This window comes from Anser anser, assembly GCF_964211835.1.
Source record: "Anser anser genome assembly, chromosome: 2".
Lineage (NCBI taxonomy): Eukaryota > Metazoa > Chordata > Aves > Anseriformes > Anatidae > Anser > Anser anser.
Genome location: NC_139721.1, coordinates 121,104,801 through 121,128,006, shown reverse-complemented (window position 1 = coordinate 121,128,006; position 23,206 = coordinate 121,104,801). Strand labels below are relative to the sequence as shown.

The following is a 23,206-nucleotide window of genomic DNA, read 5'->3' as shown; positions in this document are numbered from 1 at the left end:
ACAGCAACTACAAGGAATTCACTGCCTCTTAATCACTCAGTAGGAAGGCGTAGGTAGCTAACTCTTTGTTAAAAAAATAAAATTAAAAAAAAAGACAATATGGCTAAGCAGTTTGTATCACTCATTCTACTATATCTTTTATCCCTACTTAATATTCTGTCTGCAAATTTGGGCTCCTTAGCTCTCTATAGGATGAGAATGATACTTTCTACACGTTTAGACTGCATGTAGTTTTACTGATAGATAAACACATTTAAATATTATTTCTCATATTTTTTTCAATCTTAAAGCAATATAAGCCTGTCTGAATCACAGCCATTCTTGAAGAAAATGTTACCATTTACTTTTCAAATTTGACACACTCCAAGCTGTAAATACTTCTATTATATATTTCTATTTCTTCATTATGTATAATACAGTAATTCTCTACTTTTATACTTACTTTCCAAGAAAGTTCTGTAATACCGTACCACATTTGGATGATAAAGCTACAATGAGGAAAGAAATTTAGATCTTTAGAATACTTAGACTGATGGCACAGTATTTATGTTTAGGTACACAACGGAAGGAAGAATTCCACAAGGATTCCACGAATTTGCTTATGAACTCCAGTGCAATGCTATCCCAGACGCTTTGTTGCAAAGAAAACATCAAAGTGTTGCAGATTACCAGAGCAAACAGATTTAAAGGAAAAAAAAAAAAAGCATGATTCATACCCCTCTCTCCTTTTAATAATTGGAACAGAATAAAGGAAGTTTGAAGACAGACAATTACACCTACATCAAAGTATTGACTTTCATAGTTTAAGAACACTAATGATTAGTCTGTTCTGTTGTATTATTCTTATTAATTTACACTTACAAAAACAACCATCTTCTCAACATATTTTAAATCCAAGAATTCATTTACAGAATTCCTGAGAAAAGTTCATATGCTACCAACAAAAAGAAGTAAGAATCTTCAATAACAAGCATTTGCACTGCTGCTAACACTGCAGCAAGAACGTCTGCAATATTGAAAACATTCATCTGAAAGGGACAAATACTGTACTGATCAGATAGAAGCAGTAACAGCAGGTGGAAGCCCTGCTACAAGAGAACTTACAATTATTAATTCTAACAGCAGAAAGCCCATACATAAAACTTCCGTCCGTAAAGCCTACCTGCTCTTTGATGATAGTTAATTCAGAGACAATGTTCTTTACACTGCTGTCCCTGTCTTTTTTGTCTTTTCCAAATGCAGGATTATGTAAATTGACTTCTTTCATTGCCAGAAGATTTTGACCATTATGTTTTCTAACCTATAAAAAAGATAAAATCCTTGTAAAATTAGTATAGGATGGGCACAGAAAGGACATTATTATGGATACCATATTAGTTAACTGAGTCCAAATACACCTTACAAAAGTTAGTCATAGCTTTTTTTCTGCATATGATGTTATATGTATACATACGTGACGCGATTAGCCAAAAGAACTGCCCCACTATGCAGGTTAGCATTAAACTGGTGAACTTGCCATTGTGTTTGAAGGAACATTAACAGTGCACAGTGTTCCTTTCCAAATGAAATATGCTTGAACTTCTGTGGTTTTACACAGATTTGTTAGCAATAGACAGATATGCTGTTTGTGGAAAGCAATTAACAAAAAGTAAAACTAGTCAACCTAAGGAATATACTAGTCAATCTTATAAGAGGTGACAAAACAAAATCACAGTAAATGCTAAGAGGAGAAATGTACATTTGTTAGCAAGAAGCCAAGACAATGGTACCTTTTGGTACCTTCATTTCCTCAATGAAATCCAAAGGAAGTTAGTGCCTAAAACCAGTGTTAGACCTTCTTTTTTACGGTTCCTCTCAAGCCTGTAAACTAGTATCAAAAAAGAAGTTTACCTTATATACACTTCCAAAAGCTCCACTGCCAAGGTGTTCTAAAATTGCGTAATTGCCTATATGTTTTGTAGGCACTTTATTCTGATTGATGCTCTCAATACTTTCAGCAATTTGCTTCAATTCATCCTCCTGATTATAAATTAAATGACAAATAAGTAAATACAAAACATTTCATGCCTTTCTTGTGCTAAGAATGTGCAAAGAATACAGCTTCTTAAAACTATGAAGCCTTATACTTACCTTCAATAAATTCAGCTTTGATACCAGCTCTTCATAAGCAATAATATCACGCACATAATGTCCAATATCAATGAAGATTTCAAACAAGTCAGTCGGAAAAAGTCTACAAAGGTTTAACATTTTCATGTATTTAGAAAGTACTCGCAATAGATTGTGATCTAGAGAAATTCAGTGTTTATTAGTAATTCTTACTTTAGTGTTTTCTAAATAATACACTTATTCTTGACTAACGTATTCTTCTAACTCATTACATATATAGGCACCAAAAGACTTTTCAAAATTTAGACTTGAGTCTCCATGTGTCAGGTATTAATATAAATGCCAGTTCTCCAAAGTGTAAGCCTCTTTAAAGTCAATGCACTTCCTGAATTTCCAGTCTTTTTCATATTTTTTCTTATAGTATGTTACTTTATGCTTGTAGTCACCTTGTCTGAGTTTCTCCTTGTAATGCATTAAATGGTAGGATTAACATTTGTCTGCATTTAACACCCATCTCAGAATTTTTATCCCAGGAAGTCTAGCCTAAAAGATGGAAAGGACTGAGAACAGCAGAAAGGCCACATGTAAGCTAACAGATAGAATATGATATTTGATTAGTGACATGCTTAACTGGAGGTCAGTTTCTTTTTAAAGTTCTGACAAAAATGAAAATATGGAAAACGCTTGACACCAACCAGCAATATTCATTAGAAACTGGGGCCCTTCTCCAGTACAAAATCCACCTTTTTAAAAGTAAAAATGAGATAAAATTTATATTTAGAATTTTAGGAACTTATGATACAGAATAAAGTCATATAGAAACACTACTATGAGGCAGACCTCATAGGCAGTATGATTACTATCCTAACAAATTAAACTATCCCACAAATTAAACTGTTAAGTTTTACACAGCCTTTGTAGCCTACCTGAAGAAACTGTCACCACCAGTAAAAATGGCTAATTGATGAAAGGCCTTTTCCCCTTGCTGGCCCAAACCTTTTTGTAATGTTCCTAAGTAAGCTGGCTTGATGCAAAGTTATTCACAAGTGAAGGAGCAGATGACTGAGCAGAGGAAAAAATTAGTTTTCCCAGTTACTTGCTACTACCCAGGGCTGTAACTTGCATCTGATAATCTTCAGATATAAGTACAGTTTATCTCTGACAGTATAAAATCTGTCTAGAACAAATTTTAAACAATTATTCATGTGGGAGGAAGGAGTCCCTACTGAGCTAGGTTCTCTGGCAAGCATAACAATAGAAGTCTCTATACTGAACATCTAGACGTTGTAGGCTGGCACTGATGCAATGCAGGAAAGTCTATCTGTGGCTGCAGACTGGATAGAAGTTGTCTGTTACTTATTATTTTTGCTGAAAATAACTGACATTTAAAAACAACATCTTTCTGATTGGAATGACATCTTCTGAAAGCCATCCTAAAGGAGTTTCAGAAAACATTTTGTTAACATACCTTTTAAAGATATGTCGATTTCTTTCCATACTGAAGAGAAATCTCAAGGCTCTGAAAGCATAACACTACAGTAGGAAAAATACTAAAATCAATGACAAATCTAAACACAAATGGAAAAGCCAATGGTAAACATCAAGGTTTCCCAACATGTCAGTAAGCTCTGTACTTATATGACTAGGTAGATTACATTATTAACCTGATAATGAAGGGAGTAAAAATGTATTTTTAGGCTCCTCCTGTACTAGGTAGGACTATATAAGAAAAAAGGGGAGGGAGGAAGAAAAAGTAGATAACTATAGCTATAGTACACACTGAAAAGTGTGTAAGTCCTCATCTTTTTACCTGCAGATAGTTCAAGACTTGAGAGTTGCTCTCTTCTCCAACAGTAAAAAAAAAAAAAAAAAGGTAAATGTAATCCATGTTTTTGAAATGATACAGTAGAAACAGCATTTGACATTGTTTTCTGAAAAAATGCGGTATAGAACACCAGAAGTTCTAACATGGGACAAAAAAAAAAATCTTTTTTTTTTCTATAAAGTACATCTACATTACAGAAATCTTTACATACCACAGTTTCTACATAATCTATACTGAACAAAGTTTATTTGTAAAACATCCACTGATAGGTAGTTAATATGTATGCTTTTATGTAACACATCTTGAATTCTTTCTATCAAGAGTCATTTACTGTACCTGCTATACAATATGGCTGACCAAACAAAGATGGCTATGAAGTAAACCAAAGGGAAATAAGGTATTGATATCTGAAACAGTGCAAATAAGTAAATGCTTCTAACAATTTAGACTTACTCTATCGTATCAGTGACTAAAATGCTACCACAGTTCATTGTGGTAATCCCTATTTTGATGATGGTAACTGTGTCTTAGTGATAACTGCAGAACTAATCTGTACGTTTAGAACACATTTTTCAATATTTTGAAAATGCATTAAATTAAGAAAATAGTGGCCAAATAATACTTGGAAGGAAATTTTGAAGAAAATAAACAGACTGTTAATGCTACTAAGAAGCTGTCTCTTTTACAGGACAATGTTTCTTTTCAGTCCAAAATAAACTCCCCATCACAGGAGAAAGATTGTGGGTTGCTATGTCTAATATTTCACTAAGAATTATACTCAGAATTTAGCTGCACAAAATAACACGGACCAGCTGAGCCGTAAATGCTACCTTGAAAGGTTTTTATTTTAGAGACTGTACATAGATTTTATTTTAGAAAGCCCACCAGTGAAGGGATACCATGAAACTACATTAATAATAAGTGGGCATTTAAAATGGCAGTAGTATTTGTCTTTCTTCCATTAGTATTCTGAGATTAAATATTAATATATGTGATATGCCTCAGCTAAGGCATGATGATTTTTATACATGATACTAATGCAGAATCAATGATTAATACTACAGCAACAACTGAAGTAATGGAGTGAAATCGCTATGGTAATATAGTAGAAATAAGCTGAAAATGTAATCATTGAAAGCACAGAAAATGGGACAGTAAAGAACTGGACTGCACTGTGAGAATCTAAAAAAAATGACTACGAAATTCATAAAGGGTATTCCAATAGCTACAACTGTAATGCATAGCAGTAGCAATGATAAAGGCCTTACAGATAGCAATTCAGCTGTGCTAAGGATCTCATACTTGCCCACAGAAGAGCAACACAGAGTTGTGTCACAGACATCCCTTAACCACAGACCACTACTTTATTAAAGGTTAGAAAGACACCCATTTCACAAAGGCTGGAAAAGAGCCAGCAGATAATTAGTAACTGCTGATAAATTTCAGCCTAAGTTGACTCAAACCAGTACATTTAAGATATCGTCATGCAAAAATGAGACATTCTGCACTTATTTGCTCTATATTTAACCTACACTTAAATTTGCTTTATTTCATGTGATGTTTTCCTGTATTTTATTTAAATTTTTAATTATTATTTTATTTTATTAATATTTATAAATAATAATATAAACTATAATTATTAAAATAATTAATTTTATTTAACACCCACCGTATGATACTCCAGAAAGAAACAGATATTAGTACAACATCAAGTTTTCATCAAGTTTCAGTGAGAGCAAGGAACAAAAAAAGTTCTGATGCTGGGCAGCCTGAAGTAGTCCTATCACTGGAAAAATACTCATTTTCCTTTACACTATATGAGATGCAAGAAACAAGGTAGATCAGAAAAGAGCACCTTAAATTGAATCAGCTGTTCAGCTTTTACTTCCTGGACCATTTGTTACTCCTTTGGTTTTTGTTGTTGTTGTTGTTTGTTTGTTTGTTTTTGTTTTGTTTTATTTGTTTGTTTTTGTTTTTATTTTATTTTTTTCCCCCTAAAGTAAGATATTTACTTTAAAATAAATCTTAAAACCATAAAAATTCTCAGGAATTGTTTTGGACTTTCAATATGCAATTATAATAAAGGAAGTTACCTGCAATAAATTAGCTTTTTCAGCATTCCTTTCTTTGTTTGGTAAAATAAGCTTTGCTATTGTGTATATTCCATTTGCCTGGAAACAGAGAAAGGTCAACATTAACGGCATTCCTTTGCACAGAAACCACAAATAAAAAACATTGTTACTTCAGATAAATCAGAATCTAATACAAATTTCCAAGTTCTCAACCTCCTGAATTATAAACTGAAATAACTAAATGTACATAATGAAATAATCTTTACATTTAAACAGATACTACAAAGAGAGCTTGCAAACAGATAAAGAAGCAATAAATATCATAAACTAGAGAGACACCAGAAGTGATAGCCTGAGTCTGTGCCTTCGGCGGGATTTTGTGAAACCCATACCGTGTTTCAGTTTCCATTTTCCTGTAACCATGCTTGTGTCCTCTACTAACATATTATATCCATCACGTTGGTTTGAGAGATGGGCACTAGCGGATTTAGTTTCAGTACAGCTCTCAGTTACCTCACAAGCTCCCTGCTGGGGACTACTCTCCTCTCTAGCAGACTTGAAGGGAATGTGCGTCAGCTCTACAGATGCTCTGCTGCAGTTCCTGACACGTTTTCTTAAACTGTTCAGGAAGGCTGGATTTAACCTAAACTTTTAGCCAGTGGAATATAGACATTGAGTCATAAACACGTTCTGGCCCGCAGGCTGCTACCGAGGCTGTAAGTTCAGACAAAGACAAAGGATGGACGGAAAGAGGGCAGCTACAGCAGAAGCCAATGGTTCTCAACAGCCTGAACCAGATATCCTTTGCTACTGATATAAACCTTTAGAGGGTATTTAGCTTTACTTTCTATACAAGTTTCAGCATGTAACTAAAAGTGCTGCAACTCTTCTCCCTCTATCTATTTTTAAACCAAGTTTCTTCATCTTGTTCACCATGCAACTCTAAGTTACAATAGCACAGAGAAAGAAGTAGGATTGAAAATGAAAAAGACTGCTGTAGTGTAGAAATCAGTTAAAATGAACGTACTTGAAGCTTTGTCCTGATTTGAAAGGGGGACATTGGCTGATATTTTGACGGAGGGAGATGTCGTTGTCTTTTAACAGAATGAGTGGAGGAAGAAGCTAAACTTGAAACACCTTATTTCCAGGTTGTACATTGTCCCATCAATTTTAAGCAATTTTAACTGACACCACAGTTATCACGCACTGCTGGAGCAACACTGAAAAAAACTACTCTATGTTAAAATCAACCTTTTGTTTCCTAAGTCCCCCAAGAGTTGCACTGTTTTCAAAATATATCTAACTTAATAAATGATGTTTTATTTTGATGAAATCAGATTCAGCATTAAACATATGAAGTTATGTTGTTCAGATAAAAAGCTAAATTTGGTTTACTGTGAATTTTAGTGCTTAAGATACATAGAAAAAAAATCTAGACTTACTTCTATTCTTTTCTGCCTGAACAACAGTTTTTGAAATGTATATGAATGTCTTTACCTAAGTACCTTCTTTACCATAATTAAGACAACTCTGTTTTCTCAATTCCTTTTAGGAATAACTTCAGCTGGGTTTTAAAATAAAATGAGGGCTTTGATCACTGACAACACATAGGGTATAAAAGTTGGATATGGATTTTAGCTGATATTATTGTCCTAAATATTGATGTTTTTGGCTATTCATGCAATACATAGCAGGGATTTTTAAGAACAGTTTTCAAATCCATAAGTCCCAGCTGACATATTACATTTTAAAATGTAGTTTAGAAACACACCCCTGGGGATGGAATGCCAGGAAGCCATCTCAGAAATAGCAGACTCTGAGGAAAAAGGGAAATTGTTTGTGAAACAACAACTCAACATTAAGCTGCCCAGTTGGAAAGTAAGAATTTGTATTTCTCAGTTAATTCCATGATGACACTTATTACTATTCTGTTATGAATGCAGCAAAAGCATGGCAAGAGATGCCAACCAAAATATACACTAAGTAAAGCTGTTTATTATCCCAAACAGCTAGATACATATGTTGATATCCTTGTGCATATTTGTGTGTTTGTAAATGTATAAAGAGAGATAATGTTATATAAAACGTATATAAAAGTTATATAAAGGCACATTGTCCAATCCCTTTAAATTGAATTTTGCTTGTTAATTGATAGTGACCAGTAAGAACAAATAAGTAAAATTATAAACCATAATGCCTTACTTAACTGAATAAAGTCTTCCTACCTGTACTACACTGTAAGCGTTAGTGTCATTGAGCACCAGTTCAGTAATTGCAGCACAACAAGCTAGAACAAAAAATCAGATGTAACATTTAGGGTCAGATTCATAAAGAAATTCAGATGGCATGGTGAGTTAACCTTGCCTAAGGGCCAAATGCACACCCCACCACTCATTCACTCCCCTTCTTCAACAGGTGGGGAAAAATAAGATAGAAAAGCTCATGGGTGAAGATAAAGATCTGGAAATTGCTCACTGTTTATCAGCACAGTCAAAATAGACTTGACTTACGGAAAAATTAATTTAACTTATTGCCAATTAGAATAGATTAGGATAGTGAGAAACAAAGATTAAAAATTAAAACACCTTCCCCTCACCTCCTCCTTTTTTTTCCCCAGAACCATCTTCATTCCTTTATTCCCAGCTCCTCTACCCCATGCCCCAGCGGGGAGCGGGGTGGGGGTGGTGACAGATGAGCATTACAGTCAGTAGCTAACAGTTCCTCTCTGCTGCTCCTTCCTCTTCATACTTTTCCTCTGCTCTAGCATGGGTCCTCTCCACAGGATGCAGTGTGAATACCTGCTCCACCATGGTCCTTCCAATGGGCTGCAGGGGAATCTCTGCTCCAGTGCCTAGAGCACCTCTTCCTCCACCTTTTATGACCTTGGTGTTCACACTGCTGTTTCTTCTTTTTCCTCTCCTCCTCTGCTCACTCAGTGTTTTTGCCCTTTCTTTAATACTTTTTCACAGACACACCACCAACTTTGCTGATGGGTTCAACTTTGGCCAGCGATGAGTCTGCTGTGGAGCCCCCTGGCAACAGCTATGTCCAGCACAGGATGACCCCTACCTCTCAGAGGCCACCCTTGCAGGCCTCCCACTACCAAAACCTTGACACCTACACCCAATACCCAAAAGGTAAAAATATAGATAGGTACTCCCGTCATAACTAGAAGTCTTCTGTAAATTCAGTGCTTACATACAACTGTTTTTCCTAGGAGTCCTTAAAGAAAGCAGAAGTAACCCAAACACATGCTCCATTTAGTTAGTGTTTTTGGTAAGGCACTACAGTCTTTAAGGACATGAGGACTGCTAGTGCAATTCATTTCACATTACTAGCTCCTCAAAGGTAACAGTGATAAAGCACTCAAAAGGTGCCTTCCAACCCAAACCATTCTATGATTCTATGATTATGCTACATCTTTCAAGAATATTCTTGTCATTTAATCCTAGTAAGGATAGTTTCCACGGTCCTTCGGTAATCACTGGAAAAAGGTGATCCTTCAGAAGACATTTCAGAGTGGAGACTTGATGTGATATTTGATATTAATAAATCTCCTCTAAAAGGGACTCTCTCCACAGCTACTGAATGATCCTCACTTGACTGACTTCACCTAAAGACAGTCTTAGAAATACCACTCTGAAAGAGTTCCACTATAATGAATTTATGACTAATCTGTCATAGTAAGTTTGAACGGAGGGAACAATGTGATCAAATAAAACTAATCTCAAGCTAAAAATAAAATCTTAAAAAACTGAGACATTCATACAGGTGGAAGAAATATATGATTTCCTGCGTACTTAATATTTCATCCTTTGCTTCTTTCTTTAAAAAACGTGTGTTTTTGAATATATGTACTGGTATTGCACATTTAGAAATTAACACAGCTTGACTTTGTGCTACCACTCCAGGTGGGAATATACACACTAGCAGGTAAAAATGTTTATAATTTCAATTTTGAAATATTTTGAATCCTTTTGCACAAGTGTAAGTGAACACGTGACTGAGGATTATGCCTTGTAAACCAACCTGCTTGAAGGGAGAAAGTATTTTCTTGTATCTCATCAGAACTCAAATCATCTGACAAATGAAGATATTGGATTCTGCCTGCTGCATTCGCACTAGATAAACTTCCAACTGAAGAGCGATCAGAAACAAGATTTCTTTCCCTGAAAGAATTAAATTCCAATATAAAAATGGCTTAACACATCTTTAGCCATTTCTGAAAGTTCTGAAAATGTCTTTTTTTCACTACATTAATAATGTTAATTGTTAATTAATAATTGTTAATACAATTTGAAAAAGCAAAGAAGCCTTTAAACAGAAAATCCCTTTAATGCATTCATCATTTATATTCACCATTCTAGTTCACTAAATAGGTGCCTAATTATAAGGAAACTAAGTAAACACTAATGACATTTATAATCTATTCATGCCAGTATATACACTGAAAGTATGAAAAACTGTAAGAGAACAATGCATAGCTGAAAAAAATACTGCTTATTCATTATGTTTTAAATAGTATTTTAATTTTTATAGACATCATACACAGCTGAACAAAACCAAGATGCTATTTGATAAAATGGAGTTTAGTCAAACGTAACTTAAAATATGAAAGAGTCTCATGTAATTGACAGGGTGCTCAGGAATGAAAACCTACCCCTGTAGTATATGAAGGAGCTGCTTGATTCCACCCCAAACACGGATTTCCGCACTAGTCTCAGGGTCTTCACAAACCTGTACCAGAATCCAAACTACACTCCATAGAAGCTTAATATGATCAGAATGGAGTAAACTGAGCAAAACTGGAATTCCTTCATACATTTTTACTTGTTCTTTGACCTGTGACTCTGCACATAGGAGACGTAACAACTCTGCTGTTAGCCTGAAAAAATCAGTAAGAGATTTTAACAGTAGCTTCATCTTTAATTTTTATTGCCTGTTAGAAATATATATATATATATATATATATAATTTCGTCCCTCACAAAGGATGAAATTATATTTACTATTGAATTTGACTAAGTTTTCCACTAAAAAGACAGCCAAGCATACACAGCTGCCATGGAGGTGGCCAGGTGGACTACAATCATTCAACCATTCATATTACCACCTTCTTGCTAATGGCATTACTACTACAAATAGCACTGCATGTATGAAGTGTGTGTACAAGGATAAAGTCCATCTGTTAAAACAGAATAACTCCACAAACAACCTAGATTTTTCTCCAGTATGTTTTGAATATTATGTTTACAAAAGGATTGGATGTATTATTCAAAAATTTTGCACAAGATTTTCATTAACTTCAGTGTAATTAAGATGGACTTTTCAGTGAAACTATGGCTAGGGATTTTCACTTCCACTTGAGACCAGAAAGCTGCATGCATGTCTCATGAAATATCAGAAAATCCCTAACTGAATTAAAAATTATTCATAATTAGCATTGAACTTCATCAGCTTCCTGCCTACATTCAAATTCCAATTTTTATAACAACCTTTTGGTTTATATATAATCTAAATAATTTCAAATGCAGAAACTAAGTAACATATTTTCACATTTTCATTTTATTTATCTCTAATAATGTGTAAAATAATTTGCATACAAGAAGCACAAAATTTTTTTTAAGTCTTCAAAATTATAAATGTGGATAGTTTATGTGAAATATCAACTTTGAAGTCTATTTGTTTCTTACTGAAGTGCGGATATACTATGTTCAACAAGCAGGCTTAGATGAGCTGAAAGTGGACGTTTAAAGATCTTTACAATTTTGTGATTAGAGGGATTTGTGGTCTTATCTAGCCTCTGGTATAAGCTACGGCAGCTATATGTCTTGCAATTTTTTACTATTTTTTATTTAATATTGAAGGAACTGTCTGAGTTCAATATACTTTCCATCTAACCATTCAAGTTTGACAGCAGCAAAGGTACATCAAGAAAATCTTCTGCTGTCACTTTATGGTAACATTAAAATTTATTTGCACTGCACTGTAGGCCATCAGCAGAGAGAGAAGAGACAGCCTATAACAGAACTACTAGAAGAGATTTTACTGTATCAATATCTGACAGAAAATACTTAGGTTTCAGAAATTTACCTTGAGAATCTTAAAGTGGCACTCTATCTAATTCCTCTAAATAAACATGCCTCTAAATGAAAAAGTCAAAAAAAATATTTTAACATAGTTAATCTACGAGCAAAATCTCACCTTTTAGAAAGCAAATCGTATTCATGTAATATCACCAGCAAGTTCTCAACAATGGTGAGTTCACTTATCTTCTCCCTACATTCTGGACTACAAATTGATTATTCCTGGCATTTATACGAAATTAAATTACATCAAAAAACACACTGCTCTTTAGCCCCATTCCCTATACATTGTTTTGACTAATATTTTTTTCCTCAAATTTTGTCTAATAACAACATCACAGATATTTAAAGACACAAAGATATATTGGGTTAAGACTAACAGTGCAACAATTTTCAATTTTCTCAGTACAAAAATAGTAAATGTGGACACCTGGATGCACAGAAGTAAAGATGAAAATAATTTGTTTCACACTAGAAATTAAGAAAATTAGCTGTACCTTTAGAATAAAATATAATTTACATGAATATTTGTAATATACTCCATATACTGTCTTACCCAGTCAAAATGTGAAACATTTAATTCTGTGAAGAAATTTAAATGGAAGTTGCAAATGTATGTATAAGATTCAAATTCAAATTAATACTGATAATAAAAAAAGAAAAAAAAATGAAATGGAATAAAAGAAATTTGGGAAAAGAGAACATCCAGAGAAAGGTTAGTAAGTAATTTTTTATTGATCTTAATGAATTGTATTATTATTTTCAGTTTTAAATTTTTCCTTATAATTTTTCATTTTAAAGATAACATTGTTAAACAAGTCTGGAAGACATTAGAAATTAAGTCATTAAGAATGAAAGATGCTGTATCTTCCTTTTTCCTTTTCCCCATCCCCACCTACAACAGGGTAAAATAATAATAATAATTTTTTAAAAAATAACCTTATTTTCATTTAAACCAGTTGTTTGTGAAGAAAAGGTACATATACATTGATTTGGGTGTATGTATTCATTATTTACTACATTGAACAATATTCTTGCTTGCTACTGTGGGACACTGTTATACTAAGTTCAGTACAAAAGACCTTTGCATACAGAGAAATCAGTAAGAACTACAGAATCCTGCACAGGGATTACAAAAGAGATTCTATGACTCCAGCCTTGCAAAGCTCTCCACACGAGCAAGAAGTGTGCTGCAAGGACCAAAGTTTCCAATTAGTAGCTAGTAAAACCTTTTTAACTTTCCATTTTTACTGATTCAATGTAAAATGAAGCAGACTTCCTAGTCTTCCACAGAACAAGACTTGATTTTGAAAAAAAAAAAAAAAAGTATTCCTCACAAACAAGACATAACACGTGTAAGACATAACATTAAAATTCTTATTGTGAACAGCAGCACATTATGTTGAACGTACCTTTCTGCTAGGCTAATCAGGGCAAGAAGAGCACCTAAAAGCACATTACTGTCTCTGGCAGACAACAAATTTACTAAGGTCTAGAAAATGAAACATCAAACAAGACAAATGAATATAAATGATTCATTTTCCTTTATGACTCAAACATATAAGTAGTTATTTATTGAAATGCCATAAATTTTCAAATTAAAGTTACCAAATACTTAAAGGATATATTAAAAGTCTTAGCTACTTTTAAAGTACATTTTAGGTACACTAAAATACACTCTTAAAGTCTTACAATACACCCAGTCTTCGGACAAACAAGGATGTTTAATCTTTTTAAGGATTCACCTCTCATGATTTTTTAAAATATCTCTGCAATTTAATATAACTTTGTAAACAACTGTTCCTGTGTAAAACACTTCAGAATTCTAAACCAAGTCCTCTTGAAGTAAAAACTTAATTTTAAGCTTATATTTAAACCATACAATAGATCATTTAAGGCCATATATGTATTTTTTTTGTTAATGATTTATATCAAAGTAAAATTCTTATTTGTCTAGATCCTCTAAAAATGTCATCCAATCCTATCTGATCTTAATTGCCAACTGCAGCATAACAGAAGCACAAAGCACTACTTATGCTGATCTCGATCTCTAATGTTACTCATTTTGCCCACAAATCAGCAATAAAATACATTAAGTGTAGAACCTTACACTGAGAGTAATCTCTAGCAAAACTGACACACAATGTTGCCTAAGTGAAAAATCAAAGCAGACATTTCAATTCATATCATAGCATACATAGTTAAGGACAGTGTAAACATGGCTACTATTTTTAATAGGAATGAGCTTAGTTCAAACATTTAAGAACTAATTATCCCCAACATCCAATAACCATGCATCAAGACAGTTAGTCACACACAGAAATAATTTTCATGATGCTCATTCACACCAATAAAACACAGAACTGAGATTATCTTACTTTACAAGCTTCACATTGTAAGGAACTTAGTGCCAACTAGTTCAAATCTGAAAAGGAAAATTCATTTAGTTAAGTAGCTAATTGGCTATGATTAGTAATTTTATAAAGCACTTACTTTATGTGCTCCACTTGCTATAACCCATTCTCTTTGATCTTTAACAGCAGCAATCTTTTGAAGAATGTCTATGGAACAAAGGAAGTTACATATATTGGAGCTTTACCACTTAGTATTTTCCATTTTACTAATCAGAGAATAAAACAAAACACCAGATTCTTTGAACCATGACTAGCTCATTTTACTCTATTACTTCAGTGCATAGAGGTATTTAGTGGTATTAAATTCTTAAGAAGAAACATTATACCTAAAAAAAAGGTTTTGCTTTTCCACAGTTTCAGATACCTTTATAATTGAGTGATGATGCCAACAATTAATCTAATAATACCTTAGTAACTGATCCTCTTAGGTATTTTAAACATTTTAAAGCCTCACATACAAATGTCATAGGTGCAGTTAAAATTTATGTTATCTGCTATAACACTTACATGTCATGTTGACCAATTTGTCTATATCATGCTGCTCCTCTCCATAATCAAGATAGCTATTTGCTACTGTTTCCATATACTGTACGTGGGGACAAAAAAAATAAAAGTACATTAAAAAATGAGTTTTAGTTCATAAATCTGGAGTGTTATGCACACAAATAGCCTGTAGGTGGTGCAGCTGTATCATAAAAAAAAAAAGGTAAGTCTGTAAAGTGACATACTTTTGCTGTTAAACTTCTCAGAGTACAGAAGAGATCTTTGAAGTACAAGAATTCAGAATGCAAGTGTAAAAATTCCACAAGAGGAAAATCCACTGAACACCCCCAAATACAAAGACCTTACTTCTAGGGCCATACTCAAGATACGCCATAATTCACTGTTAAATGGGCAGTTCCCACTCACTGAAGAACGAGTATTAAAAATCCAGGAGTAAAGCAGTGTTAACGTAAAGCAACAACAATACAGTTATTAGTTATCAATAATGTTCTGCAATGCAGAATTACTGTAGTCCCCAGTTTTCAGCCTGTTCAACCATTCTACCACTATGCTTTCACCTTCGAAAAGTCATTTGCTGAAATTCAAGGTGCCTTTACACATCTTCCTTCAAAAGTCTATAGTGTTTTTTTTTTTGACTGAACCAATTGTGCTGACTTTTCTAATCCTTTCCCCACTTCAGGGGGCATTTCTTATGCTTTCCAAAAAGAAAGTTTTCTGTTAAATGCTGCTAGATTACAAGGATATAAGTGCACTGTGTACTAGTTTAAAAAAAAAAAAAAAAAAAAAACACCATTTAAGTTCAAACACAGGAATAGATTCACTTCTTTCCATAAACCAAGAATACATTTTTTTTACAGTATACTTTATTCTAATCATAATAAATTGACATGCAACATAATGGGTAAAGGTACTGTTCTGGTTTAGCCTAGCAGGCAGCTAAGCACCACACAGCCATTTGCTCTCCACCACCCCACCCCATGGGATAGTGGAGAGACTCAGAATAAGGGTAAAAGCTCATAGGTTAAGATAAAGACAGTTTATTAGGACCAAAAAAGGAAGACAAAGGCAGTTTAATTGGACTGGAAAGGAAGGGAAAATATAGTAATAATGATGATGATCATGATGGTGCTGATAATAATTATAATAATAAAAGAAAATACAAATCAAGTGGTGCTCAATAAAATTGTTCAACATCCACTGCCCAGCTTGTCCCCAAGCAGCTGCCCCTAACCCCTACTCCTGCCAGCCAACCCATATTTATTGTTCAGCATGACACCACATGGTGTGGGACATCCCTTTGGCTAGTTTGGGTCGGCTGTCCTGGTTCTGTCCTCTCCCAGCTCCTTGGGCACCCCCAGCTTCCGTGCTGGCAGGGCAGCATGAGAAGCAGAAAAGCCCTTGGCTCTGTGTAAGCACTGCTCTGCAGCAACTAAAACATTGGTGTGTTATCAGCATTACTCTCATCCTAAATCCAAAACACAGTGCCATAACAGCTACTAGGAGAAACAACTCTATCCCAACCAAAACCAGGACAGGTACTAAGAGGAATTTTACCTGAGCTAGATTTTCAACCCCACCCAAGCTGTGGAGCATTTCCTAAGAGAAAGAAAATAAAAAGACAAAAAAAATAGAGTCAGAATACAAAAGGCACTACCAATGAGAGTATGCTTGAACATAAATGCCCTGTTCATTATGAATGTTGAGAAACCTTAACTCTAGTGATCAAAGTCAATGCATTCTGGAGATGCTTAGCACTTTCAGAGTTTAGAGTTACTTACAATAAGTAGATAAATAAAAACACAGAGGTGAAATTTGAAAGATTCCAAAATTAGAACAACAGTATAAGCTTTGCAACACATGCAAAAAAAAAATATATATACAATACAAATATCTTAACAGATGTCTGGGGCTGTCTTGTGAAGAATGGCTATAACAGCCAGAAAAAAAAAAAATCGGCTTGTTTGTAATTCAGAAAAATAGGCTGCTAGGAGGAATAGGTAGCTTTCAGTTTTCTTCAGTTAGTACGTTATGGAAATTTCACATATCTGTACAGAGAAGTAAAGTCAAGTACACAGTCTAGGGCTCTGGGCAATGACCAAGACATCTGTTATGGAGATTTATGGGTTCTTTGTTAGGGTTAGCAACACCAAAACCTACAAGAAACAAATACCAGAAAAAATAGTTACCCAGTAACAGTACATGTTCTCTACTGAAATCTGTTTGCAACTCACTTACATCTTTGCATATAGAAAAATAGGTGCATGTATATATTAAGTGTGCGTCCATAAGAATATACACATTTATATACACATGCACCAACACAACCATATGCATGATGTTATATACATCCTCTTGTCCAAGAAAAAAACAACACTTTGATATACTGACCTGGTAGCATGGATCCCTTATTAATAATCTCAGGCAGATTAATACTCTAAGAAAATGGATGGATGGAGCTTGATTAACCCACTCTCTGTAAAAGAAATATCCGAAACATAAACCAAATACAATAAAGAAGTATAAAAATACTTATACAAAAAATTTGGATTCAGGAATCAATTGACTAGAAGATTACTAAACTACAACTGTACAATATACCATACTGTAAAATTCTATGCTATAGACTTTTTATACCATTTGTATTCAAACATAGTGACAAGTTCAAATAAATTGATTTTTTTTGATTTTTTGATTTTTTATTTGATTTTTAATTGATTATATGAACACTATCAGCCAACATTTACTATCACTGAATTGATGCAGGGAAGTACATGCTTATCTCTAAGCACAAGCTGATCATACTTCAATAGAAACTTAAGTGCTTGGATCAAGGCCCAAAAGGCAGAAGCACTAAAAGCACACATCAAACTTCAGCTCACAACTTATATTTGCATAAATATATAATAAGACCACATGGGTGCTTCGGAAGTTAAACTAGCTAGATTTGAAATACTTATTTTTAAATGATCATGATCTATCTTGGGTTTTAAAATTTGAGTACTATTAGTCTTCGGATTTTTTTTTTCATTCTTTTTGTTTGTTTCCAAATAGAATTTCCTCTTTTATGGTTCTGCATACAGTTCCAGCACAAGACTTGGCAGAAAGCACAAAGCATCCAGGGACGGCAGTCCTGTATAAATACCAGAAACGGAATTACTATTTCCATTGTTTGTTGTAGGTATATATCACCATTTTCCTTTTGGAAAAACAAACAAACAAACAAACATTCAGATATCTTTGGGGATTTTCTTTTGTTAACTGAGAGGACAGAATCTGTATCTTGGCAAGTTTCCAAGGAACAGAAGTCTATGCGACGTGGCAGCTCTCTTACGTTTTTATCATTTGCAGTTGGGAATGATGCCAATGGCTAAAAATATTTTGATAAAAATAAACGTTTTATAAGTAGAAACTAGCAAAATCTCAGCCCTTCCACGCCAACATTCTGCCCAAAGTAATAGTGTTTTTCATTATGCTTCCATACTTGGCCACTTCAAGAAGTGCATAACTTTCATGGAGAGTGAACAGCAACCATATACTGGCAGGCAAGAATTTGTAAGTCAAATTAGAAAATTATCTTTAGCTTACTTTAAATGGTGGCTCTACAAAGTTATACTTATAAAAAGCATTGACTCTTGGCAGATGTTAGTTTCTTTAATTGTGTAACACATCTGCCACGTTTCTGAGGGGACAGTAATTCTCTGAGCCTGGTTAACATTTGAGAACCTATTCACGTTACTAGAGACCTTAGTGTATATCCAGCATATGCCAGCAGGATTTTTTTTCTGCCTGCTTAGTTACACTCCTTATCCAAACAACTTAAGTTCTACTCATCACGGTGGTTTTTTTTGCCAACAGATCTATCTCCAACCAGGACTTCTGCTGACACAGTGACATTGGGAAGTGGGTGTGATTTTTCAATTTGCACCCCAAACAACATAGCTATGCAAGTAAAAGCATGTAATACAGGTCAGGGTGACAACTTCTAAGGCTTTGACACAATGCAACAACGGCAGTTGTTCCAAAGTGAGGACACCATCACAGACACAGTAAAATATTCATAAAAGGTAACTAAATCACCTTTGTAAGGTGATTACTTATCCTAAGGGTCTATCAAATTTATTAATATATGCTTGTTTCATTAACCTTACCTGGCTGCTTACATTTATAATACAAGATGCTGGTTTTGTTATATCATCATAATCACCGATGGGTACCAAAGAAAACGAAAACTAAAATATGAGCTAGGTATGCCGTAATGTATAAATAGAACTTGTTATTCTTTGTGTCTTCTTATTCTTAAGAAGTTACTCTTAAACACTTAAATTTTTGGCAAATGAAGCTGAGCCACTGATGTGACACGGGTAGGTACTGAGATCATAAAGTTCCCTTGCAAAAGAAAAAAAGGAAAGAAGGAAAGAGGTTCCAGATTTACAATCATTTAAATGATTTGTTGATTTGTCTTAAAATTTCCTGCTATTTAAACAATTAAAGATGAGATAATTCCCTAGTTAAATCTGCAGAAGTGTCTAAGCAAACTGTGAATTTTATGGTGGTTTTCAGGTACTTACATAAAATCAATTTGTTACATATTAGCACATTTAAATGTTCTAGGATTCCTCCTTTAAGCTTCTGTATCATTTAGGATTTTTTAGAAAATGTAGTTTGGATTGAAAAAGGAAAAATACATCACACAGCAGTGGTGTATAGTAACAGAAATCCTGAAAAATACATTTTTTTTCCAGAAAACATCTTTCTCTACTCCCCTATTTTTTGAAGGTCTTGCATGTTTTTCTTGCTCAACCAAATGACAGCAGCATAAGAAAGGGCTTTTCCATAAAATACAAATAAAAGTCAATAAAATAAGAACAAAACTATTTAGAAAAAGGAACTATAGATTACAAATACCAGATACGGGCAAATGATCAAAGAAAACATAGCAGATGTTAGAATTCGGTCATCCAATTTTTGTAAAAGATACCCAGTCCTTCCTTCTTCTATCCCAGGCACCCAAGCATTCAGTCGTCAAAGCTAACCCCAAAATGATTGTTTAAAATATTAAAACTAAGATTATGCAGAGATGTGAAGCTACTAGTTTCCACATAGAGGTCTGCTGTTGAAACATATATATACCAGGCCTTATCCACACATTGGTTCTCTAAGTAAGGCAAAAAAGTGTGATCCCTCCTTGGGTGTGAATGTGTTCAATATACTGACCTGCAGGTAAATCTGTTCTTAACTAAAGCTGTAAAGATCTCTTGAAACAGCTTATGTCTGGGATGTTTGCTAAAATTTCTCTCATTCTTGTAGGTCACACTAATGAAAAATATAAGGAAAATGCTGAATTGGTAATTATCTTTTAACAAGCCAAAACTTAACACTAGCAAGAAAAGTTAAGAAATATATATGAGCACTTACAATGGAATAACACAATTTCAGATTTCCAGACACTAATAAGTATGGAAGAACAGTCTGTCTCTTGCATAACTTGGGACTACTATAATGGAATATTATAAGCTTTCCAAATAAAGAAACCATTTTATTTAAATTGGGTATATTAATTTTTCAACAGTCCACTCTACCGAGTGGAAGCATGTGTCAAATTTACAAAAGCAAAAATATTTACAGTTAGGTTTAGAAAATTAAAAGTATATAATTTGTATCTCAGCGGGTTAACATGAAAGTACAAGAAACACAGTTAAATACAAATATAAATGCCTTCAACACCTCGCCAAGTCTAAGACACATAAAGATGTTCAGAAATACAACACAGTACCATCGTACTAGTTCTTTCTTTTACCTAAAGTTTTCAAGCTCAACAGCTTCAGTTGATTCTTGCCACTGACCATGAGGGTTTTGTCCATTGTTTTTGACATTTTGCAGACTTCTCGTTATGCTGGATTGACCACTTTGGAAACCTACAGCTGGAAGCTAAGGAGGAAAAGCAGGGTACTCATGAGTCAAAGAGTGGGTTTTAACAGTTTTACAAGAATTTTAACAAGAAAAAGTACCTTTTCTCAAGTTCTGGCTTGAACTATAGACACTGTTAAACTTTCCATCCATAACTGCCATTGTAAAATACACACACACAAACACATCATGCGATACAAAACCAAAGTGGACACTGATGCAAAGCAAGGCTGGAAAACGTGTGTGTGGAGACATAAAATATTAGGAATAGTACCTTTTCAAATTTATAATAGTAAAGCTTGAGAAAATCTGCAACATATATTAATTTTCTGTTTCTTACCTGTCTCAATTCTGTGAGTTGAGGTGAAAATTTTCCCATGTCCTAGAAGTTTCGTGCACTGATACTTATGCCCTGAAGATTTTTAGCTCAAGTGTTATTCTCCAAAGACAAACTGTTTACGGTTAAAATGTTGATTTTTTAAAATATTTTGTACTTTATTACTCTTCACCATGTTGTAACTAATAAATCTATTAACCTTCCTTCTTGTGAGATTGTGGAAGGGTGTGGAGTAAATCCGTGAGGGTAACTGACTGTGTGTGTTAATAGCTGGATACAACCTGCTTGAGATAGTGACATAAAGTAATTGTTTTTCCTGTTTAAATAAAGATTATGGCAGAGTAGGATGGGAGTTGGCTCAGTTTCATTCTTTCACCCTTTCACCCTTTCTGAGTAGGGTTTGCCCCACAGAGAAGCACTAATATTGCAGGCAGAGGTGGGGGGGCCACCACATCCACTACACAAGGTTTTAGTAACTTTTCATCATAATAGAGCACAATATCGTAAGTATCTGCCACAAACCATAATCACCATTATTTATAATTATACAAGTCTTCAGCATGTTTAATAATAGTTATTGAAAAATACCTGCTGTTTGCCTGACAGAACATTTAAGAGGGACTGAAGTCTTTTAAGATCGGAATAATCCCTAGGATAAAACATAATAGCATAAATATATGTTAATAGCTACATAAACGTATTTCTTTAAATAGTAAATAGTAAAATAGTAAAAAATACTCTTTAAATAGTAAAGAAGGTCAACAAACAACAATCCTACTGACAGAAAATAAAGTTTTCTGGTGTATAGTGTCCTCATTTTACATGGAGAAGAATTTATAGCTTCTCCAGAATGCGTTAAATCAACAAAGGTGTAAATAAACTTCGTGACCAGAGTAACAGTTGTCATGTTTATACTGCATTTCAAATTAAAGCATTCTGCTTTGGCAGCTAGTGCAAATTCCACGTGGGTCTTGCTGAAGTTCAAACAAAGACGTCAGATACTATACCTCACAGAAATCCCATGAGGCTTTTTGTCTGTTGCTTTTTCTATGCTCTTCATCTTTTTGTCCTGATCAGGCATTGTGTGTATCATTGTCATCATTGCATGACTAAGAACTCATTTCCTTAAAAATAAAGTAGATCAGAGTTATATTACTGCAGCATTAAGCAACAAATGTCTACTTACAGAACTAACTGAGATGACTCGAAAAAAAAAAAAAGAAAAAATCAGCTCTACAAAACAAAAAAACTTTAGCAACACAAAAAACTTCAGGCATTACATGAAGATATTCTTTAGAATTCCAGATATTAACAAGAAAGTAATAAATCTCATATACAGAAGCCTGAGTTTCCCAACACATTTTTGGTGAGGGTAAATAATATCGGCTGTCTAGCTAATTCACTTCATTTTTATTGAGCTTTTTCTTATTATTTTTACCATTAATTTTTCACCACGGATTGGCTAGTTATATTACACAGTGCTTACAGACTGACATCGAGGTCGTATCATACAAGGTGTTGTCCAGACTACAAAGGAGATAATGGATTTATCATCTAATTACAAAAGATGGATCAAGGGTAGAAAAAGGAGGTATCTGACAAATAAATGAGATGCACACATCATACAGTCTAGGAAAGAAGCACAGAAATTTTTAGCAGAGGTTGGAATCCAGGTCTTATGAATTTCAGGTGAATGCCTTATTCCAAGAGCACCCAGCTTTTTTTGCAGTGGGAGGTACACCTTATTTCAGTAGATGAACAGAGATGTAATGGATTGGCCTTGTGAGGGTCACTACCACACATTAGATCCACTGCAAACATTCCGTTTATTTGCATCAGATTTAGTAGGTCTGACTTCCAAGAAAAAAAAAAAAAAACAAGTATAAGTACCACTTACTGTACAGGATCAGTACCACTGTATGATTCTTTCTACTTGTTTTACTACTCACTAAA

General features: G+C 34.1%; 1 protein-coding gene across 10 annotated transcripts in view; it reads right to left on the bottom strand.

Moving 5' to 3' along the window:
* Window positions 1-23,206, bottom strand: part of NEK10 (NIMA related kinase 10) — a 106,009-nt gene that overhangs the window by 80,177 nt on the left and 2,626 nt on the right. For 6 of the 10 annotated variants that reach the window (XR_014580432.1, XR_014580433.1, XR_014580435.1 and 3 more), the window contains exons 2-21: window positions 22,261-22,377; window positions 21,842-21,902; window positions 20,807-20,937; window positions 20,224-20,322; window positions 17,398-17,482; window positions 16,564-16,605; window positions 15,013-15,091; window positions 14,585-14,652; window positions 13,504-13,583; window positions 12,210-12,296; window positions 10,667-10,891; window positions 10,036-10,175; window positions 8,232-8,293; window positions 7,778-7,822; window positions 6,028-6,105; window positions 3,578-3,642; window positions 2,131-2,233; window positions 1,891-2,019; window positions 1,163-1,300; window positions 443-488 (exon numbers count right to left, since the gene is read on the bottom strand). Coding sequence is in view for 2 of the 10 variants with exons in the window: in XM_083825920.1 (XP_083682046.1) it covers window positions 443-488; window positions 1,163-1,300; window positions 1,891-2,019; window positions 2,131-2,233; window positions 3,578-3,642; window positions 6,028-6,105; window positions 7,778-7,822; window positions 8,232-8,293; window positions 10,036-10,175; window positions 10,667-10,891; window positions 12,210-12,296; window positions 13,504-13,583; window positions 14,585-14,652; window positions 15,013-15,091; window positions 16,564-16,605; window positions 17,398-17,482; window positions 20,224-20,322; window positions 20,807-20,937; window positions 21,842-21,902; window positions 22,261-22,355 (1,858 nt within the window). In the remaining 8 variants the exon portion in view is untranslated. Of the gene's footprint in view, window positions 1-442; window positions 489-1,162; window positions 1,301-1,890; window positions 2,020-2,130; window positions 2,234-3,577; window positions 3,643-6,027; window positions 6,106-7,777; window positions 7,823-8,231; window positions 8,294-10,035; window positions 10,176-10,666; window positions 10,892-12,209; window positions 12,297-13,503; window positions 13,584-14,584; window positions 14,653-15,012; window positions 15,092-16,563; window positions 16,606-17,397; window positions 17,483-20,223; window positions 20,323-20,806; window positions 20,938-21,256; window positions 21,799-21,841; window positions 21,903-22,260; window positions 22,378-23,206 lie in introns of those variants that run through there. The other 4 variants (XR_014580436.1, XM_083825919.1, XR_014580434.1 and 1 more) reach the window with 3 other exon arrangements.